A 22,429-nucleotide genomic window follows, 5' to 3' on the forward strand; every position below is an offset into this window, starting at 1 on the left:
CAAGGTGTGAAGTTGAGTCAGACTCAATGCCCGACCACTGCAGAAGATAGAGAGAAAATGAAAGATGTTCCCTATGCTTCAGCCATAGGCTCTATCATGTATGCAATGTTGTGTACCAGACCTGATGTGTGCCTTGCTATAAGTCTAGCAGGGAGGTACCAAAGTAATCCAGGAGTGGATCACTCGACAACGGTCAAGAACATCCTGAAGTACCTGAAAAGGACTAAGGATATGTTTCTCGTATATGGAGGTGACAAAGAGCTAATCGTAAATGGCTACGTTGATGCAAGCTTTGACACTGATCCGGACGATTCTAAATCGCAAACCGGATACATGTTTACATTAAACGGTGGAGCTGTCAGTTGGTGCAGTTCTAAACAGAGCGTCGTGGCGGGATCTACGTGTGAAGCGGAATACATAGCTGCTTCGGAAGCAGCAAATGAAGGAGTCTGGATGAAGGAGTTCATATCCGATCTAGGTGTCATACCTAGTGCATCGGGTCCAATGAAAATCTTTTGTGACAATACTGGTGCAATTGCCTTGGCAAAGGAATCCAGATTTCACAAGAGAACCAAGCACATCAAGAGACGCTTCAATTCCATCCGGGATCTAGTCCAGGTGGGAGACATAGAGATTTGCAAGATACATACGGATCTGAATGTTGCAGACCCGTTGACTAAGCCTCTTCCACGAGCAAAACATGATCAGCACCAAGGCTCCATGGGTGTTAGAATCATTACTGTGTAATCTAGATTATTGACTCTAGTGCAAGTGGGAGACTGAAGGAAATATGCCCTAGAGGCAATAATAAAGTTATTATTTATTTCCTTATATCATGATAAAAGTTTATTATTCATGCTAGAATTGTATTAACCGGAAACATAATACATGTGTGAATACATAGACAAACAGAGTGTCACTAGTATGCCTCTACTTGACTAGCTCGTTAATCAAATATGGTTATGTTTCCTAACCATGGACAAAGAGTTGTTATTTGATTAACAGGATCACATCATTAGTTGAATGATCTGATTGACATGACCCATTCCATTAGCTTAGCACCCGATCGTTTAGTATATTGCTATTGCTTTCTTCATGACTTATACATGTTCCTATGACTATGAGATTATGCAACTCCCGTTTGCCAGAGGAACACTTTGTGTGCTACCAAACGTCACAACGTAACTGGGTGATTATAAAGGAGCTCTACAGGTGTCTCCAAAGGTACATGTTGGGTTGGCGTATTTCGAGATTAGGATTTGTCACTCTGATTGTCGGAGAGGTATCTCTGGGCCCTCTCGGTAATGCACATCACTTAAGCCTTGCAAGCATTGCAATTAATGAGTTAGTTGCGGGATGATGTATTACAGAACGAGTAAAGAGACTTGTCGGTAACGAGATTGAACTAGGTATGGGATACCGACGATCGAATCTCGGGCAAGTAACATACCGATGACAAAGGGAACAACGTATGTTGTTATGCGGTCTGACCGATAAAAGATCTTCGTAGAATATGTAGGAGCCAATATGAGCATCCAGGTTCCGCTATTGGTTATTGACTGGAGACGTGTCTCGGTCATGTCTACATTGTTCTCGAACCCGTAGGGTCTGCACGCTTAAGGTTACGATGACAGTTATATTATGAGTTTATGCATTTTGATGTACCGAAGGTTGTTCGGAGTCCCGGATGTGATCACGGACATGACGAGGAGTCTTGAAATGGTCGAGACATAAAGATTGATATATTGGAAGCCTATGTTTGGATATCGGAAGTGTTCCGGGTGAAATCGGGATTTTACCGGAATACCGGGAGGTTACCGGAACCCCCGGGAGGTATATGGGCCTTAGTGGGCCTTAGTGGAAGAAGAGAAGAGGCAGCCAGGGCTGGGCCGCGCGCCCCTCCACCCCTAGTCCGAATAGGACAAGGAGAGAGGGGGCCGGCGCCCCCCTCCTCTCTCTCTCTTTTCCCACCCCACGAATCCTATTCCAACTAGGAAAGGGGGGAGTCCTACTCCCAGAGGGAGTAGGACTCCTCCTGGCGCGCCTCTCCTGGCCGGCCGGCCCCCCTCCCTTGAACCTTTATATACGGAGGTAGGGGCACCCCCTAGAGACAAGTTGATCCACGTGATCATATTCTTAGCCGTGTGCGGTGCCCCCTTCCACCATAGTCCTCGATAATATTGTAGCGGTGCTTAGGCTAAGCCCTGCGACAATAGTATATCAAGATCGTCACCACACCGTCGTGCTGACGGAACTCTTCCCCGACACTTTGCTGAGTCCAGGGATCGTCATCGAGCTGAACGTGTGCTAGAACTCGGAGGTGTCGTAGTTTCGGTGCTTGATCGGTCGGGCCGTGAAGACGTACGACTACATCAACCAAGTTAACGCTTCCGTTGTCGATCTACAAGGGTACGTAGATCACACTCTCCCCTCTCGTTGCTATACATCACCATGATCTTGCGTGTGCGTAGGAAATTTTTTGAAATTACTACGAAACCCAACAGATGGATCGTTTGGACTCACTTGATTTTGAATCACTTGAGACGTGCAAATCATACCACGTGGGCAAGATGACTGAAAGGCCTCGTTTTCAGTAAGATGGAACAAGAAAGCAACTTGTTGGAAGTAATACATTTTGATGTGTGCAGTCCAATAAGTGCTGAGGCATGCAGTGGATATCGTTATGTTCTTACTTCACAGATGATTTGAGTAGATGCTGAGTATATTTACTTGATGAAACACAAGTCTGAATTATTGAAAGGTTTAAGTAATTTCAGAGTGAAGTTGAAGATCGTCGTGACAAGATGATAAAATTTCTATGATATGATCATAGAGATGAATATCTGAGTTACGAGTTTGGCACACAATTAAGACATTGTGGAAATTGTTTCACAACTAATACCTCCTGGACCACCATAGTGTGATGGTGTGTCCGGACATCATAACTGCACCCTATTGGATATGGTGCATACCATGATGTCTCTTATCGAATTACCACTATCGTTTATGGGTTAGGCATTAGAGACAACCGCATTCACTTTAAATAGGGCACCACACAATTCCGTTGAGACGACACCGTATGAACTATGGTTTAGAGAAACCTAAGCTGTCGTTTCTTAAAAGTTTGGGGCTGCAATGCTTATGTGAAAAAGTTTCAGGCTGATAAGCTCGAACCCAAAGCGGATAAATGCATCTTCATAGAATACCCAAAAATAGTTGGGTATACCTCCTATTTCAGATCCGGAAGCAAAAGTGATTGTTTCTAGAAACGGGTCCTTTCTCGAGGAAAAGTTTCTCTCGAAAGAATTGAGTGGGAGGATGGTGGAGACTTGATGAGGTTATTGAACCGTCACTTCAACTAGTGTGTGGCAGGGCACAGGAAGTTGTTCCTGTGGCACCTACACCAATTGAAGTGGAAGCTTATGATAGTGATCATGAAACTTCGGATCAAGTCACTACCAAACCACATAGGTCGACAAGGATGCATACTACTTCAGAGTGGTAAGTAATCCTGTCTTGGAAGTCATGTTTCTAGACAACAATGAACCTACGAGCTATGGAGAAGCGATGGTGGGCTCGGATTCCGACGAATGGCTCGAGGCCATAAAATCCGAGAGAGGATCCATGTATAAAACAAAGTATAGACTTTGAAAGAACTACTTGATGGTCGTAAGTCTGTTGGGTGCAGATGGATTTTAAAAGAAGACAGACAATGATGGTAAGTGTCCCCATTAAGAAAGCTCAACTTGTCGTTAAGATGTTTCCCGACAAGTTCAAGGAGTTGACTACGATGAGATTTTCTCACTCGTGGCGATGCTAAGAGTCTGTTGGAATTATGTTAGCAGTTACTACATTATTTATGAAATCTTGCAGAAAGGATGTCAAAACATTGTTTCCTCGATGTTTTTTTGAGGAAAGGTTGTATGTGATACAACCAGAAGGTTTTGTCAATCCTGAAAGATGCTGACAAGTATGCAAAGCTCCAGCATTCCTTCTAAGGACTGGAGTAAGTATCTCGGAATTGGAATGTACGCTTTGATGAGATGATCAAAGGTTTTGGGTTTATACAAAGTTTATGAGAAACTTGTATTTCCAAAGAAGTGAGTGGGAGCACTATAGAATTTCTGATGAGTATATGTTGTTGACTATTGTTGATCAGAAATGATGTAGAGTTTCTGGAAAGCATATAGGGTTATTTGAAAAGTGTTTTTCAATGGAAAACCTGGATTAAGCTACTTGAACATTGAGCATCAAGATCTATAAGGATAGATCAAAATCGCTTAATAGTACTTTCAAACAAACACATACCATGACAGAATTTTGAAGGAGTTCAAAAATAGATCGGCAAAGGAGTTCTTGGCTGTGTTATAAGGTATGAGTATTGAGTAAAACTCAAGACCTGACCACGGCAGAATAGAGAGAAAGGACGAAGGTCGTCCCTTATGCTTTAGACGTAGGCTCTAAAGTATGCAATGTTGTGTACCGCACCTGAAGCGTGCTAAGCCTTGAGTCAGTCAAGGGGTACAAGTGTGATCTAGGAATGGATCACAGGACAACGGTCAAGGTTATCCTTAGTAACTAGTGGACTAAGGAATTTTCTCGATTATGGAGGTGGTAAAAGAGTTCGTCGTAAAGGGTTACGCCGATGCAATCTTTGACGCTAATCTGGATGATTCTGAGTAGTAAACCGGATTCGTATAGTAGAGCAGTTATTTGGAATAGCTCCAAAAAGAGCGTGGTAGCTGCATCTACAAGATGACATAGAGATTTGTAAAGCACACACGAATCTGAAAGGTTCAGACCCGTTGACTATAACATCTCTCACAAGCATAACATGATCAAACCCAGAACTCATTGAGTGTTAATCACATGGTAATGTGAACTAGATTATTGACTCTAGTAAACTCTTTGGGTGTTAGTCACATGGGGATGTGACCTTGAGTGTTAATCACATAGCGATGTGAACTAGATTATTGACTCTAGTGCAAGTGGGAGATTGTTGGAAATATGCCCTAGAGGCAATAATAAATTAGTTATTATTATATTTCCTTGTTCATGATAATCGTTTATTATCCATGCTAGAATTGTATTGATAGGAAACTCAGATACATGTGTGGATACATACACAACACCATGTCCCTAGTAAGCCTCTAGTTGACTAGCTCGTTGATCAATAGATGGTTATGGTTTCCTGACCATGGACATTGGATGTCGTTGATAATGGGATCACATCATTAGGAGAATGATGTGATGGACAAGACCCAATCCTAAGCCTAGCACAAGATCGTGTAGTTCGTATGCTAAAGCTTTTCTAATGTCAAGTATCATTTCCTTAGACCATGAGATTGTGCAACTCCCGAATACCGTAGGAATGCTTTGGGTGTACCAAACGTCACAACGTAACTGGGTGGCTATAAAGGTGCACTGCGGGTATCTCCGAAAGTGTCTGTTGGGTTGGCACGAATCGAGACTGGGATTTGTCACTCCGTGTAACGGAGAGGTATCTCTGGGCCCACTCGGTAGGACATCATCATAATGTGCACAATGTGACCAAGGAGTTGATCACGGGATGATGTGTTACGGAACGAGTAAAGAGACTTGCCGGTAACGAGATTGAACAAGGTATCGGGATACTGACGATCGAATCTCGGGCAAGTGCTATACCGGTAGACAAAGGGAATTGAATACGGGATTGATTGAATCCTCGACATCGTGGTTCATCCGATGAGATCATCGTGGAGCATGTGGGAGCCAACATGGGTATCCAGATCCCGCTGTTGGTTATTGACCGGAGAGTTGTCTCGGTCATGTCTACATGTCTCCCGAATGAGATCCCGGACGTCACGAGGAGTTCCGGAATGGTCCGGAGGTAAAGATTTATATATAGGAAGTCCAGTTTCGGCCACCTGAAGGGTTTCGGGGGTCATCGGTATTGTACCGGGACCACCGGAAGGGTCCCAGGGGTCCACCGGGTGGGGCCACCTATCCCGGAGGGCCCCATGGGCTGAAGGGGCGTGGGAACCAGCCCCTGGTGGGCTGGTGCGCCCCCCCCTTGGGCCTCCCATGCGCCTAGGGTTGGAAACCTAAGGGGTGGGGGCGCCTCCACTTGGCTTGGAGGCCAAGCCACCCCTAGTGCTGCCCCCCCTCCCTAGATGGGATCTACAAGGGGCCGGCGCCCCCCTAGGCCCCTATATATAGTGTTGAACGCGGAGGTGCCGTCCGTTCGACGCTAGGATCATCGGTGATTTGGATCATGACGAGTACGACTCCATCAACTCCGTTCTCTTGAACGCTTCCGCTTAGCGATCTTCAAGGGTATGAAGATGCACTCCCTCTCTCTCGTTGCTAGTATCTCCTACATTGATCTTGGTGACACGTAGGAAAATCTTGAATTATTGCTACGTTCCCCAACATCTTCATCATCCCGGTGCTCTCCATGACGAGGAGGGAGTAGTTCTCCCTCGGGGCTAAGGGTATGTGCCAGTAGCTATGTGTTTGATCTCTCTCTCTCTCTCTCGTGTTCTTGAGGTGGTACGATCTTGATGTATCACGAGCTTTGCTATTATAGTTGGATCTTATGTTTCTCCTCCCCCTCTTCTCTCTTGTAATGAATTGAATTTCCCCTTTAAAGTTATCTTATCGGATTGAGTCTTTAAAGATTTGAGAACACTTGATGTATGTCTTGCCGTGCGTATCTGTGGTGACAATGGGATGTCATGTGATTCACTTGATGTATGTTTTGGTGATCAACTTGCGGGTTCCGCCCATGAACCTATGCATAGGGGTTGGCACACGTTTTCGTCGTGATTCTCCGGTAGAAACTTTGGGGCACTCTTTGAAGTTCTATGTGTTGGTTGAATAGATGAATCTGAGATTGTGTGATGCATATCGTATAATCATACCCACAGATACTTGAGGTGACATTGGAGTATCTAGGTGACATTAGGGTTTTGGTTGATTTCTGTCTTAAGGTGTTATTCTAGTACAAACTCTAGGGCTGTTTGTGACACTTATAGGAATGGCCCAACGGATTGATTGGAAAGAATAACTTTGAGGTGGTTTCGTACTCTACCATAATCTTTTCGTTCGTTCTCCGCTATTAGTGACATTGGAGTGACTCTTTGTTGCATGTTGAGGGATAGTTATGTGATCCAATTATGTTACTATTGTTGAGGGAACTTACACTAGTGAAAGTATGAACCCTAGGCCTTGTTTCAACACATTGCAATACCGTTTATGCTCACTTTTATCACTTGCTACCTTGCTGTTTTTATATTTTCAGATTACAAATACCTTTATCTACTATCCATATTGCACTTGTATCACCATCTCTTCATCGAACTAGTGCACCTATACAATTTACCATTGTATTGAGTGTGTTGGGGACACAAGAGACTCTTTGTTATTTGGTTGCAGGGTTGCTTGAGAGAGACCATCTTCATCCTACGCCTCCCACGGATTGATAAACCTTAGGTCATCCACTTGAGGGGAATTTACTATTGTCCTACAAACCTCTGCACTTGGAGGCCCAACAACGTCTACAAGAAGAAGATTATGTAGTAGACATGAAGGACGCCCATGGTGCGCCAACGGAAAGGCTGCGCATCTGCCAGCGCGTTCGGACGCTAGAGAGACCGCACCGCACTCCGGTGAGGCAGTGATGGCATCCCTACCGACGGATTCACGCACCATTTGTGCAGACGCAATAGATTCCGATGGAAGGAGTCCGAGTGCTGCCGTTGGGCGGCCTCCCCCGAGAGTGGCGGAGCGCAAACCATATAATCATCTTCTATCGAGGCCATGATAATCGAACTAGAGAGGAATCGTTTGGATCTATCATAAAAAATCGATGGTTCGAAAAGTAGCCTTTCCGGTGGTAAAAAAAAGGGTTAAATAGCTTGGTATACATTTGCTTTACAACAATTACACCGTGTCGAGCTTTTTCGGTGGTAAAAAAGGGTTAAATAGCTTGGTATACATTTGCTTTACAACAATTACACCATGTCGAGCCTGAGACCATACTTTGAATCTCAACATGGGAATAGTGTTTTTCTCCCTCCCGCAAGAACTTGAATTTGAGGGTCACCATTTCTTTGTCGAGAAAAAATTCGAGTGTTGCCATTTTTTTCTTGAGAAAATTTTCGAGTGTCACAAGCTTCTAACAGAAGGGGGGAAAAAACCTTGACGACTGAACCAGAGTAGTGGCCTACTGGCCTTGACGAATATAAACTGCCTAGCGTTTGTCATAACACTCAGCAAGGCCGGTCCAGCTGGTCACCGAGGGTGCCGCACTTCAATCCGAACGTGCAGATCGTGAGTTCAATTCCTTTTGATTTTTCCTTTTTACGCGAAAAAAGAAACGACCGACGAGAGCTACACGATTTAATACGTACGGAGATAAAAGCGTTCTGATCTGTCGCTAATTTACTGCCGACTAGAAAATAGCTTTCTCGTATAAAGTTTGATCAAAGTCAAGCTTTGTAAAGTTTGACTAATTTTATTTAAAAAATAGAGAAAAGTATACTTTTCATCCCTTAATTCTTGGCGAAGTCTAGATTTAGTCCCTCAACTTCAAAACCGGACAACTTGCACCCTTAACTACTGAAACCGGCCAAGATTCATCCCTGGTCACGGTTTTGACCGGTTTTGGTGCTGTCTCAACCCGGTTTTGACCGTGCCGACTCAAATTCGCATACCTTTTCCAAGTCCTTTTGATTTTTCCTTTTTACGCGAAAAAAGAAACGACCGACGAGAGCTACACGATTTAATACGTACGGAGATAAAAGCGTTCTGATCTGTCGCTAATTTACTGCCGACTAGAAAATAGCTTTCTCGTATAAAGTTTGATCAAAGTCAAGCTTTGTAAAGTTTGACTAATTTTATTTAAAAAATAGAGAAAAGTATACTTTTCATCCCTTAATTCTTGGCGAAGTCTAGATTTAGTCCCTCAACTTCAAAACCGGACAACTTGCACCCTTAACTACTGAAACCGGCCAAGATTCATCCCTGGTCACGGTTTTGACCGGTTTTGGTGCTGTCTCAACCCGGTTTTGACCGTGCCGACTCAAATTCGCATACCTTTTCCAAGTCCGTTTAATGTTTTCAAATTCGGGTATTTTTTTCAAATACGTGAACTTTTTAAAAATTTGTGTACTTTTCCAAATCTGCGTACTTTTTCCAAGTTCACGTACTTTTTTTCAAATCCACGTACTTCTTTAAAGTTCCTGTGGTTTTTTTTAAATTCATGTAATTTTTAAAAATTGACATACTTATTCCTATTCACGTATATTTTTTTGGGTTTGAAAATTTTATGTGAAATTGAAAACGTATGCGGATTTGAATATCTTCGCGAATTAGAAAAAAATGTGTGGATTTGAAAATTTATGTCAACTTGAAACAAGTATGTGAATTTCAAACAAAGTTCATGGATTGGAAAGGAACACGGATTTGAAAAAAATACACGAACTTTAAAAAGTATGCGGATTTGAAACAAGTACGCGAATTTTAAAAACAGATGGATTTGAAAAAAAATACTTGGATTCGATAAAATTACACGAAGTTGAAAAAATACACTGATTTGAGAAAATTACGCAAATAAAAAAAATCATGGATTTGGAAAAGTACACAAATTTCAAAATAGTTCACAGATTTGAAAAAGGTATGTTTATTTTTGAAAAAATTGCACGACCTTGAAAAACTATGTGGATTTGAAAAGAGTATGTGAATTTTAAAAAGTTCACGGATATGAAAAAATTATGCGAATTTTAGTCGGCACCGGTCAAAACCGGGGTCAGTCAGCACCAAAACCGGTCAAAATCGAGACCAGGGACAAACCTTGTCCGGTTTCGTTAGTTGGGGGTGCAAGTTGTCCGGTTTCGGAGTTGAGGGACCAAATCTAGACTTCACCAAAAGTTGAGGGACGAAAAGTATACTTTTCTCTAAAAAATATCAATATTCACAATATGCAATCAATATTATCAGATACGTCATGAAATGTATTTTTATACTATATTGTTTTAGTATTCTAGATGCTCATATTTCTTGATATAAAATTGGTCAAACTTTGTGTAGTTTGACTTTGACCAAAATTTATATGCGGAGTAAAAAGAAACCGATGAAGTACCACATAAGCAGCCACCGAGCACACCACATAACCAAATCATATCTATTGCCCTTCCTATAGAAATGGAAAAAAGCACATTAATCTATTTGTGTTTATTTCCATGTGATTTCTTCCCATGATTAAAAATATGCCATGGAAATGTGCATGCTTTTTGGACGACGTTTAGTTATGAAGTCTTACCCTTAAAGTCAAATAAATTACAGACCATAGATCTACTAAATCAAGAGACTTATATTTGTGCACTTATCTTAAGATTTTGAAATGAATGCAATACATACTTGTAGTTCAAAATCCCAATTTGAAGAAAATATGACTTTGTAATCCTTTGAGGAAATAAATACTATCTAAATGAAAATTCAATTCGGTGTCCGGACTCATCTGTAACCAATGAACAGTACATTGAAAACAAATTTAAAAAATCTGAAAATTTTACACATGAAAGTTTAGAGAATCTTCTAGGTAATGTGTCAAAGTTCGAGGTGTTTGGACATTTTAAGAGCTCGTGGCATAAAGAACAAAATCCGGTCTACACAGTGCACTTTTTGAAAGTTTCTTTGAGAAGCCAATTTTGTTATTTCTGCCACAAGCTCCTCAAATGTTTAAACACCTTGAAATTTTGCACGCGCCTAGAATATTCTCTAAACTTTCGTGTGTAAAATTTCAGATTTGTTTGATGTTTCTTTTTTCAATTTTACTATTCATCGGAAGGTGCAGCTGAGCCTGGGTGCAGAAACGTCACATCCCTATCTAAAAGACTATCTCTCTTTCCATACTTAATTATAGTCCCGCTAGCTCTATGTATCAGACAACGCATGGTACCGATATGAGACTGTGGGTGGCCTCTTCCTACTCCTAACTATGATACCACGCTTGGGTTGTTGTGGATGGGTCACGCGACGATACCATTGCTTTGCAAGGTGTCATGTTGGCCATAGGTGCGCTAGCAGCGGACCCTGTCACGCCACAGACATTAATATTGCGGTGATGGCTAAATTAGTTTTAGTAGATTCACCATTAAATATATGTTTGTATCGTATGTACACGGTGATATACATTTTAAGATTCTTTTCATAAATTTGATTAAACTATAAATGTCTGACTTAAGATAACGCTAAAACTTTAGTTAGGGTTCCTTCGATTCAAAATAATTTTATAGGATTCGAATCTTTAGAAAATTTCCCTAGATAGCATGTTTAATTCATAGGATTGGAATCCTTAGAAAGAATTCCAAAGGATTGCTTTGCACTTTGTTTTAAAGGAAATTTTCCACCCACTCAAAACTACTTTTATAATTCCTTGTTTTTCCTACTATTTGGCATCAAGCACTCTATGGAGGTGTGCGCTCGTTTCTCCTTCTTGAAGAAAAAAGAGGGGAAAACCTAGGCTCTATCTCACAAAAGAAATAAAAACCTTTTCACCTCAGCCAAATAGTAGATGACACGTGGCCCTCACATCCCTCTTGAAAAGGAAAAACCTCACTTTCATATTAAAAAAGGAAAAACAAAACTTTTCTAAAAACACATTCCACCGTGGTCAACCAGCAGGTGCCACTTGGCATAGTTGGTCGGTCGCCCTTTCTTTTCTCTTTAATGGGTTTAATTCCAATAATTTGCTTATCCTATAGAATTCAAGTGTGTTTGTAACTCGAATCTTATGTTTTTCCTATTTTTTTTCTATTCCTACTAATCAAATATCTAAAATCTAACCATGTGATAGGACTACTTGGGAAAGCAATGAATGAGAGAGTGTAGTTGTCCTTGACATGATGACCGCTGCTCAACATAATATGACCGGTCACTATTGTCGTGGGGTGTGTGCCTGGCAAACCAGAATGCAGTGTTTAAATGCGGCATGGCCCATGTTGGGCACAATTTGGATAATATAAGTTATTTAGGTAGACTTATACAATTCTTTTCACATTGCATGGAGACTTTGTGAGCCAACTCAATTCTCCCACATCACAAAGAAGTAGTCCATGTGCAACGCCTGGGTAACACCATATCTAACCTTTGTCATTCTTTGCCATATTAAGATTACAGACTAATTGCAAAAGTCATCTAACTTTCGCTATGTGCATCTACCCTCTGCTAGGCTCTCAAGCAACATACCGCCAAAATAAAAATATCATACACAACGTTTGAGATCAATCATATTGTTTATTTATCTCTACTACTATAGCGTAGCAGTTTTGAATTTGGATTTACCACTTCCCTCCCAGCTTCCCGCCAAAACGCTTTTGAGGTGCTTGGAGCCGTTGATTTCCCACATTAGGTTGACATCTACCGTTCATCAATTGTCAGTGCTACATATCCAACGGCCGGATTCGCCTCTCATGCCGTGAGTCGCAGGTCCACATTGAACCAGCTGCAGGAACCACCTAGAAGCTTTATGGTATTTCCCCCTTAAGAAAATATATAGAAGCTAGAAGGTTGTTCCAGAAACTTACCCGTCTGCGGCTGGCCGGCCGGTCGCAATGGATGGATTTTTTTAGCTTGACCGAGACAATACGTGTCTTATCACATAACTAGGAGTACTACGATTTTGATGTAAAAGAAAAGGAGTACTACGATTCAGCCGTAGTAGAAAAAGGGTATGACGCACCACTATCCAGGATATTTTGTGGCCAATTAATCTAGCTAGCGTGTAGGAGTCACATTTTTCTCAGCAAAGATAGAGATTTCTACCAATCCATAAACATAGAAGAAACTAAATAGATGCTTCACATTCTAATATGCTCACTATGTCATACTTCCTCCGTACCTAAATATAAGTCTTTTTATAGAGATTCCAATAAAAACTACATACGGATATATATAGACATATTTTAGAGTGTATAATCACACATTTTGCTTCGTATGTATTCCACATTAAAATCTCTATAAAGACTTATATATAGGAATGGAGGGAGTAATTTAGATGGTAAAGGTTTTATTAAGCAAGGCTAAAGCTTTGCATTTTCATTAAATGAGCAAGGATTAAAGAGCATGTACAAGGTCGTATTAAAAAAGAGCAAACAGACTACTCTCTAGCAAATTCACAAAAAAAAACTACTCTACAGGAATGATCGCCCCTAAGTGTTTCACCTCGGTGACATACCACAACCTAGCCCCTTTCTTGATATTGCTAAATACAGACGTAGCCAAAGATGCAAAATTGCGAAAAACTCGAGCATTCCTCATTCAAAATCTCCCATGACACGCGCTTAAGAAGATAAGCCATGTCATTGTTTGGCTGCTCATTTGAGTCGGCCGCTTTGGTCCACCAAGTGTGGGTGGAGTTGAATGATGCCAGTTTCCGAGGTCGAGGTCCTTGTTTCCAAGCCAACCTTTGATCATGCACCAAATTCTTTGTATATATTGGCATTGGAATAGGATGTGTCCCGAGGTCTCCATGTGACATTTGCAAAGATGGCAAAAGCTACAATTAGGCTATCCTCTTTTTTGCAATTTATCATTTGCCAAGCAAAAAAATTGCACTTTGAAGACGCCCAAGCTTTCCAAACCGTCAGCTTGATCAACGACGAAGTCAAACCAAGAAAATGGGCATTGGATGCCGAGACAGTGGAGTAGCAAGCATTGGAGATGAGCTTCCAAATGCAAACATATAAAACTCTCCAATGTGCTCCATGGTTAATTCATCAATCAAGCGCGTGCTTTATAGGTTAGCGTGCAAAGCAGCGTGCAACTTACTAGTACAGTATATAGACCTCTCTCCACGACGTTTTGCTTATTTTGTCACCAAAAAACAAAGTATGGGAATGTCTCGTGCGTTCGGCGTATCAAATTCCTTGTGTGAGCTCCGTTTAAGTTAACACGCTGCTGATCCACCTATCGAATACCTTCGATATATCTGTCATACCATATACTCCACACAAAGAAGCAATAACGGGAACATCTGCCTCCGTGTGCAGACACGCATTTTTCCAGGAGGAGAGCGGTGCCTTCCACGGAACTTTCCAACCCGAACCGTGGATCGGGATCGTACGGCCGTGATCTCGCCACGTCCAGCCAGACGACCCCTTCGAAGCGACGCGACAGATTCTAGAGCGCCGCCACCGTGGTCGCCGCCGGCTCCGCTCGCGCAACAGCACACGATGCTGCGCCGCGTCGCGCCGTCGCTCCGCCGAGCCCTCGCCGCCTCCGCCGTCCCGCGCGGCGGCTGCGGCGCGCGCCTTCCCGACCCGGGCCTCTCATCTCCCCACGCCCTACCCCCGCAATGGCGCCGCTGGGCTTCCGCCGCCGCCGCGTCCTCGCTCCCGCCGCCTCCGCCGTCCCCTCCCCAGGGCCCGCCGCGGCACGCGGGCGGGGGGTCCGCCGCGTCCTCGCTGAACCCCGCCGAGGTGGCCAAGTTCGCCGCCATCGCCGAGACCTGGTGAGATCCCTCCCTGGCCCTCTGAGATGGTGAACCCCGGTGCTTATGCTCTGAATGTTTGGTTAAAATTTTGGAGCAAATTGGAGCTGCAAAAATTGCTGGGCCTGTTTGTAGGATCCGAATAGCGAAATAGGTCTGCCACGGGTCACAATGATGAACATTGTGCACAGGGAATCAGTCACTGCTGGCATAGCGAACACCAGAATTAGGTGCAGCCATGAGTTTCTTAGAAGTTAGAATAGCCTGCAACAGCTAGTGTAGTTTGTCGACGCTTTCCAATGAATTTGTATACATTTTTGTTCTGTAGATATCAACATGCCTCTAGATATGTTCTATACGAGTACATATCAATGTGCCTCAACATGTTCAGGGAATTGCATGAAAAGTACTACGGTGTATGGGCTACTGTACGTTGAGAATGCCTACATAGTTTTTCCATGTTTAACAATGGTTATTAAAATCAAATCTGGTGTTTGGGGTCTTTCTATTATGTCATCTCTGTTCTATGAAGAAGCATTTGCTGCCACTATGCCAGTGCAGCACTTAGTATGTGTGTATGTTAAGATGCTCAAAGTGAAGGGTGTGACAAGTTTTTCCTTTGCATATGATTGGTTACTGATGATGATACTTCTTCTGGAATAAACAGGTGGGATTCTCAAGGTCCATTCAAACCATTGCATTTGATGAATCCGACAAGACTATCTTTTATTCGCTCCACACTCTGTAGACATTTCAGGTACATTTAATGTATCCTGTATTTTGTTTTCTGTGGAGCATTGCTGTTGTGGTTGTTAGTTTTTCTTTTCCCCCGAAGAGAAGACAAGTGCTGGACTGCTTATTGTACCGTTCCTTATTCCGTATTGTGATTATTTTCCCGTTCCTCAGTTCTCATCATCAATATCGCTGCCTTTTGTTGTATTTTGCCTAAGTTCATCCTACGGTATCCACATCTGTTCTACTTTGTCTAAAGTTAATTCTTCCAGGAGGGATCCATATTCCGCTAAGCCACTTGAAGGTCTTAAAGTTATTGATGTTGGATGTGGAGGTGGCATTCTCTCAGAGGTATAAAGCTTTGTCAGCCAATTTTTTTAATAATTAAAACCTTCTGGTGGTTTACATACTAGATGGTAAATACCCTTTGAGGGTTTTTCATCTGTGTGAAAGGGAGAATTAAGTCATCTAGTTCACTGATATAGAAATGGATAATGGATATGCAATATTTTCCTTCTTACTTGTCATATTTTTTTAATGTCAGGTATCACATTATGCAACTTACTCACATTGAACTTTTAGATTTAAATTCATATTCACAACTATAGCTATCTTCAGCATTTTGACTTACTAGTCTCTATAGCCTATAATGAATGTCTTATACTACCCATGGTATGTTCCCCTTGCCTACAGCCTGAGTTAAGCTTATTGATGTGTACTTATTGCATTTCTAATCTAGATATATACTCCCCCCTTTCCAGAATACTAAGTGCTAGGTGTGTCCTAACTTTATAGAAAACTTTGCTAATATGTGTGTGTGTGTGTGTGTGTGTGTGTGTGTGTGTGTGTGTGTAGTGGTAGTAGTAGTAGTAGTAGTAGTAGTAGTAGTAGTAGTAGTAGTAGTAGTAGTAGTAGTAGTAGTAGTAGATATTGGCATATTTTTCTACAAACCTGGTCGAACTTAAAGAAGTTAGACTTAGGACAAACCCCAGAACTTCAAGTACTTTTGAACGGAGGGAGTACTAACTAGTTGGTTTGAAAGTGTCAGTCTTTGCCTCGGATCAAAGTCTTTGTAGTGTTACAATGCAATTTGGACTTTGACATGTGTTTTCTTCTGTGATTGAACTGCCGGATAAAATATTTGTTGACCTTTTGGATCATCTTTGTTGGATGACAGCCTCTTGCTCGGATGGGAGCGACAGTTACTGGTATTGATGCTGTTGACAAGAATATAAAGATTGCGCACATTCATGCCGTATGTATTACTCATCTTCATGTCAATTGTTTAGTAGAAATAGCTGTGCTTATTTTCTTGTCACTTATTTTATGTATAATTTAGACGAGAAAGGTATACTGCTAAGTTTTATTTATTGGCTTCCTGCTGATAACTGTGAAACATATAATGCTAATAAATATGGTCTTATTCATACTTTGCCTGATGATATAGCACATGATAACTATGCATGCAGTATTAAGCCTTTTAGGACTGATGACTTCCATGTTTTTTTCTTTGCCTTTTAACTTTAGTCCTTTACTCATGTAAACATCAAATGCCCCTAAAAGTGCATCGATTGTTCATGATTTTACACTGCCGGAATTGCCAGAACCATGATGGATTTATTACATTTTTCACCAACGATTTTTGCTTCATACCTTTGCAGGCATCTGATCCAACAACTGCTTCCATTGAGTATTGCTGTACAACCGCTGGTAATGACTTCCAGGGCATATTCCAGTGACAGTTAGTTATGTAGCTCCTCTATGTAGAGTAATTAACCAGACTGTAAAGGAAGACCGGCAGCTTCCAAATTTAGACAAGATAGATTAAATTGAGATATACAAGTAATTTACATCTGCTGTTTCTTATGGCTGAAAATAGCAAAACTTATATGTATTATTGTTCATATGCAGAGGATTTGGTAAAAGAGAACAAGCAATTTGATGCTGTAATTTCTCTTGAGGTATGAACATTTTTCGTCCTGTCTTACACCCCTAGCCCCTGCTGTCTTCCAAAGGTCTTTGATCAAGAATAGATTGCCTCCATAGCTCATTTACCATAGCATTCACTATCAGAGAGGTGTTTTGGTAATTCATTGATGCGTGATCCCTTTTAAAACCTTTGTTTGATATTGAAGACTGCTTTTATCATGTATTACAGGCATATAGGCTATAGCTTCTGCTAGAATCATGTGTTAGGGGAGCTGCTGGCTCTAACCACTCAAAGAATGGATACAATCTAATAAGGGATACCATCCCATTAGTTAGGACAGTTTGACTTATATTTTATTTGTCAGGGGCATCAATACAAAGAGAAGAGCCATCTGCGCCATCCAATCAATTAAGCTACAAGAAGTTCATCAATCTATTCTGCCTGCATGTGTAGTCTCCCTCATTTTTTTGTCGTCTCTCAACCCCTAGAGTCAAGTCATGTGTTCATCGAAAAGGAGACACCAGTGCAAAATATTGGGAGAACTTTGTGAATATCATAACACATAACACACTGTATAAGCTCTTTGTGAATAGGATGATTAAGTACTGTGTGCCTTGCACGTACAGCTTTCTTAACTGAAACTAGTGTACTGGATCAAAAATAAGAATTGCCTTAATATCTTTGCAGGTGATTGAGCACGTCGCCAATCCTTTGGAGTTCTGCAAATCTCTATCAGCTTTGACAGCTCCTAATGGTGCCACTGTGATTTCTACAATCAACCGGTCAATGAGAGCATATGCGGCCGCCATTGTTGGTGCTGAGTATATTCTCAGATGGGTCAGTCTCATTGTCCATTTTGCATTTTTTTTTTGTTTCAATTCCTACAGAAGATTGATTCACATAGTTGGTAGTCTATTATGTTGGGAGTAATATGCCATTTCACGGTCGCTAGCTTAGCAAAATCTTGACTCCTGAGATTGTAAGATGTCCTAATGCTAATGCTCATGACCCATGAGCAGTCTCAAGCCAAAAGAAATGTCGTTCAATTCATCAGCCTAACATATGGCTTTGTGTATGCAAATGGTAGGAAGGGCCGTGTTATCTTGATTTTTAATATGCAAGGTTGCACAGCTCACAGATAAACAAAGGTGTATGGATATATTGATCTGTATAGCTGTGTTTGTTGGGCTAGAATTCAATAAGGGTTCAGATCCTCCAAGGAAATAGAGTGCTATCATGTTCATTTGCAAAATAATCAACAACCTGTTTCAACATATGCTCATTCCTACTAAGGTTGATGCTCCGATGAATCTGAATCAATGATACTGTACTCCTAAAGTCTTGATGGTTTTCTTTGTACTTTTACAGCTTCCTATAGGCACACATGAGTGGTCCAAACTAGTCACCCCCGAGGAGCTAGTCCTAGCACTGCAACGAGCCTCAATCTCCGTAAGCTACTAATCACTCCCACGCGATGATCTTGCCGGCACTTTATATAACTGACAGCTTTGACATCTTGTCTCCAGGTGGAGGAAATGGCAGGGTTCTTCTACAATCCGTTGACTAGAGAGTGGTCCCTGTCTGATGATACTAGTATAAACTACATTGCTTACGGCATCAAGAAAAGCGAAGCACCCTCAGCGACACCACAGTAGCAAGATTAGCTAGTCATGGTTGGAGAGGATGGATCGTTTGTGAATTACTGGAACAATTTTTGGGAAGCAAAACTTATGCCACTTAAGATCTTGGCAGTGATCACAACCAAGTAGCGGCAAAGAAAGGTTGTACTCCTGGAGTAGTCTTGTTTTCTTTGAGAAGTTGATGGGAGAGACCAGCTAACAAGTAGTGCTAGTTTAGTTTCCACTGTTTGTAATAAATGTATGCTTCATACAAGTTCATCAAGTTTGGGGTAATCCCCTGATCTACATCACATAAACAGAAATATACTACCTCTGGGCAAGCAGGAAATGTCAAGTCAAGTGAAGGCTAATGTTTTTTGGTCATGTTCATGTCTGCATTTCTATTTGCATTTCTTGTACTTGGTAGATTGACAATTTGTTATGCTAAATAAAACGGATTTTCTGGAGGGGAACTCAAAATATATTCTGAATTTCTTAAGACCAAAGCCATACTTCCAATGCCATTTTTGTGCCGTGAGGAAATATATAATAGTCAAATTTTGCTACTCCCTCCGTCCTTTAAAGTGTGTACTTTCTACTTTGTTGGAGGGTCAAACTATCTCAAAGTTTGTCCGAGTTTGTGAAAAAATATATCAATGTTTGTGAAACTAAATAGATATATGATGAAAATATATTTTACCATGAATCTAATGTTACTAATTTTCCTTTTTTCTGAACATAGTACAAATGCAAGCAACTCATACATACACGCACACTCATCCCTCGCACACCCTACCCATATGAGCATCTTCTAATTTGATGGCATAAATGTTGGTGTATTATTGTATAAATATGGTCAAACATAAAAAAAAATTGACTTTCAAACAAAGTTGAAAGTACACTCAGGACAGAGGGAATACTCCTTAACCTGCAAGCTTATTCTCCATTGCAGATTTCCACTCCATTTCAAACTTAAAACAAGCAAAGTCAGCCTGATGAAAACATGAACATACCAACCACAGGCTTGAGAACAACCACCAACATAGCATTCTTCTCTTGTACTAAAAATTAGTCCTAATCTCAACCATGATAACATACTGGAAGAGAACCAACCTTACACAGTCTCATATATGATGGATCCATACACATCGGACATGCAACACTACTATTAAGGTTCAAACACAAGTACACAATATCATCACTTGTTTATTAAACGCAGGATGAACTGCCTACTAACGGTTCGATCAGCCATAAGGCTAACTACAGGGATGGCTGAAGGTGGCAGCCAATAACACCAACGCATTACAGTCATAGTAGTAATAACCATTTCATTTTGCAACCAGACATGCTCATGCACCATCATCATCTTCAACAGTGTTGACGCGCTCGCACTCATCGATCCATTCGCTGTATCTGCAGGAAAATTAATATGATCTTCAGTTCCTGGTCTCTGACGTATTTGCACCAACTCACTAGTCAAGAGTTATTTGTTGAATTTGACTTACATATCAATAGGCTCAGTCAGCGCTGCACCAAAGAAAACAGAGAATTAGTACAATACCAGAAACATGTAGGTCAGCAAGGGTAAAAAATTCTACTGAACACTGTTTCCTTTACATGAGATAGTTATACACAAACTTGAAAACATGTGGCACAACAATGGTTAACCCTCTACAACACTGTTTTTCATTTAAGCAATATTATTATACAGGTTCAGTTCTGAACTTGTGATGATGCAGGTTTGTTTCAAGCAATTCAGTTAACTCAGACTTGGACACGATAAACATAGGGAGCCACATGACCTGCCTTACAGACATGATGGTGTGATTAATGGCAACCAGGTAAGAATATAACTGTACATGATTGCTACCTCGGCTCTGCTTCATTATGACCTAGTTGATTAGAATGACTAAATCCCCAAGAGTATATGAGATGGACATGGCTGTAGGAAATTTATAGATAAGCTATACCCTGTTCTTAAAGCTGTAAGCATTAGTTTGAGAAGAAACAAAAACAATTGAGATGTCTAGAGCCAAATTTCTAGCTGAGAATCAATCAGTACAACATCTGCATTAGGAGGTAAAATCTGCAGTTTTATGTAAAATTTGGGCATACCGTTTACGGTTGTGCTGAAGCTTTCCTGGCAGATTCGACAATTTGCCTCACCAATCAGATTCTTCATATCACTGAAGAAAAAAAGGGGGAAACCCCAGTCACAATGCTGAATTGGTAGCCATCCAATATCAACCAATGAACAGGAAAACGTGTGAAGGTAGTACTAACATTCGGCATTCAACACTGCTCCCGTGATTGCAGAACGGGCAGGAAAAGACCGTGTCGAGCTTGTCCATCCGCTTCTTAGGGGGTGGCTTAGCAGCTGACTTTCTCTTCCCCATGGTTCAACTTCTTTTCTTCCTTCAAAATCTACCAAGTGTAATTGTTATAATCCATCAAATGATGATAAGACAAATAAAAACATTAATGGAGTTGCTAGTCGCAAAGAGCATGCCACAACAAGTATTACTCCCTCCGTCCCATAATATAAGAGTGTTTCTGCGTTTTTGACACGTGTCAAAAACGCAGAAACGCTCTTATATTATGGAACCGAGGGAGTAGTTAATATCTTTTGAAAATGGCAACGATTATACACAAGGAAACCCAATGCAATCTGCGTAGTGCAGAATTGCAGAGTCCTAATTACCATAAAAGCAAGCACCGAAGGGATTTTAGCCAGTACCAAGCTATCTGGCACGCCATTTTCTTCTAGAAGCAACCAAAACTTGTAACCACACAAGATAGCAAACCAATCACCTACGAATTGGAATCCAGGAACACGATACCAATGCCTAATCCTGCCGCCATGAACAACGCATCCACTACCAAACTATCAACAAATCGACCAAGACGTGCTTAAACAAGAGATAATTTGGCACAAGCAGGGCCCCCAATCCAACCCAATCTACCTCTCCCCGTTGAGAATTCGACGAGAACGAGAAAATTTTGGGGGTAACCCTAGCCATCCATCCGTACCGCACGGGCCAACCCCAACCCACGACAAATCACGAAGACACCACCCGGGAACCCGGTCAAGAGCGCCGCCGCGACGGATCGCGCCCCTCCCTCCCAGAACGAACACGAATCGCGCCCCCGACACGAGCCAGGGAGAACCGCGAGAGAGAAAATCCACGGCGGGGGCGTCGGGACCTCGGGGCAATCGGCGAGGCGCGCGGGCAGGGGCCGAGAATGCACGCGGATTCGAAGGGTATTGGGTGGGGATTCGTCGTGCTCACCTCGGGGCGCGCGTCGCGTCGGGCGAGGAGGCTTCGGGAAACGCCGGGAGAGGAGGAGAGAGCCCGAACGGAAACCCCCCGTTTTATGACGCGACTCGCGACACGCGGCGTCGGCCAGAATCGCCCTAAACCCTAAGAAAAAAACAACTCAAAAAGAAAAACCCTAGGAAAAAAAAATACTTGGGCAAACACAAAATGAATATAAGTGCTATATCTCGCTTATAGCGAGTGTTCCTTCGGGGTCTATCATGAAGCATTTTCACCCCCTGCCGTATTGGGCCGGTCTGTTTCTCATCTGTTTCTTCCGTTCGCTGATTTCGATAGAGAAGATCCCTCGTGGTGGTTGATGTATATTGGTTGCTTTCAGGTCTTTTCTGTTTTATTT

At 41.8% G+C, this 22,429-nt stretch overlaps 2 protein-coding genes across 2 annotated transcripts; one reads left to right on the top strand and one right to left on the bottom strand.

Moving 5' to 3' along the window:
* Positions 1 to 14,025: 14,025 nt before the first annotated feature.
* On the top strand, positions 14,026 to 19,138 carry COQ3 (coenzyme Q 3). The gene is made up of 9 exons (XM_048687577.2): positions 14,026 to 14,494; positions 15,141 to 15,230; positions 15,478 to 15,556; positions 16,383 to 16,460; positions 16,867 to 16,915; positions 17,117 to 17,166; positions 17,823 to 17,972; positions 18,504 to 18,584; positions 18,662 to 19,138. The coding sequence occupies exons 1-9, from the start codon at positions 14,217 to 14,219 to the stop codon at positions 18,788 to 18,790; spliced, it is 984 nt and encodes a 327-aa protein (XP_048543534.2). The 5' UTR covers positions 14,026 to 14,216; the 3' UTR covers positions 18,791 to 19,138.
* A 640-nt stretch (positions 19,139 to 19,778) lies between these two features.
* On the bottom strand, positions 19,779 to 22,179 carry LOC125524301 (transcription elongation factor 1 homolog). The gene is made up of 5 exons (XM_048689375.2): positions 22,045 to 22,179; positions 21,038 to 21,178; positions 20,870 to 20,940; positions 20,260 to 20,281; positions 19,779 to 20,167 (listed from the first exon to the last, which is right to left on the bottom strand). Exons 2-5 carry the CDS (start codon positions 21,148 to 21,150, stop codon positions 20,104 to 20,106), a joined length of 270 nt encoding a protein of 89 aa, XP_048545332.1. The 5' UTR covers positions 21,151 to 21,178; positions 22,045 to 22,179; the 3' UTR covers positions 19,779 to 20,103.
* Positions 22,180 to 22,429: the final 250 nt, after the last annotated feature.

The sequence above is a fragment of the Triticum urartu genome, chromosome 7A (genome assembly GCF_056163025.1).
Source record: "Triticum urartu cultivar PI428250 chromosome 7A, HENAU_Tu73, whole genome shotgun sequence".
Classification (NCBI taxonomy): domain Eukaryota; kingdom Viridiplantae; phylum Streptophyta; class Magnoliopsida; order Poales; family Poaceae; genus Triticum; species Triticum urartu.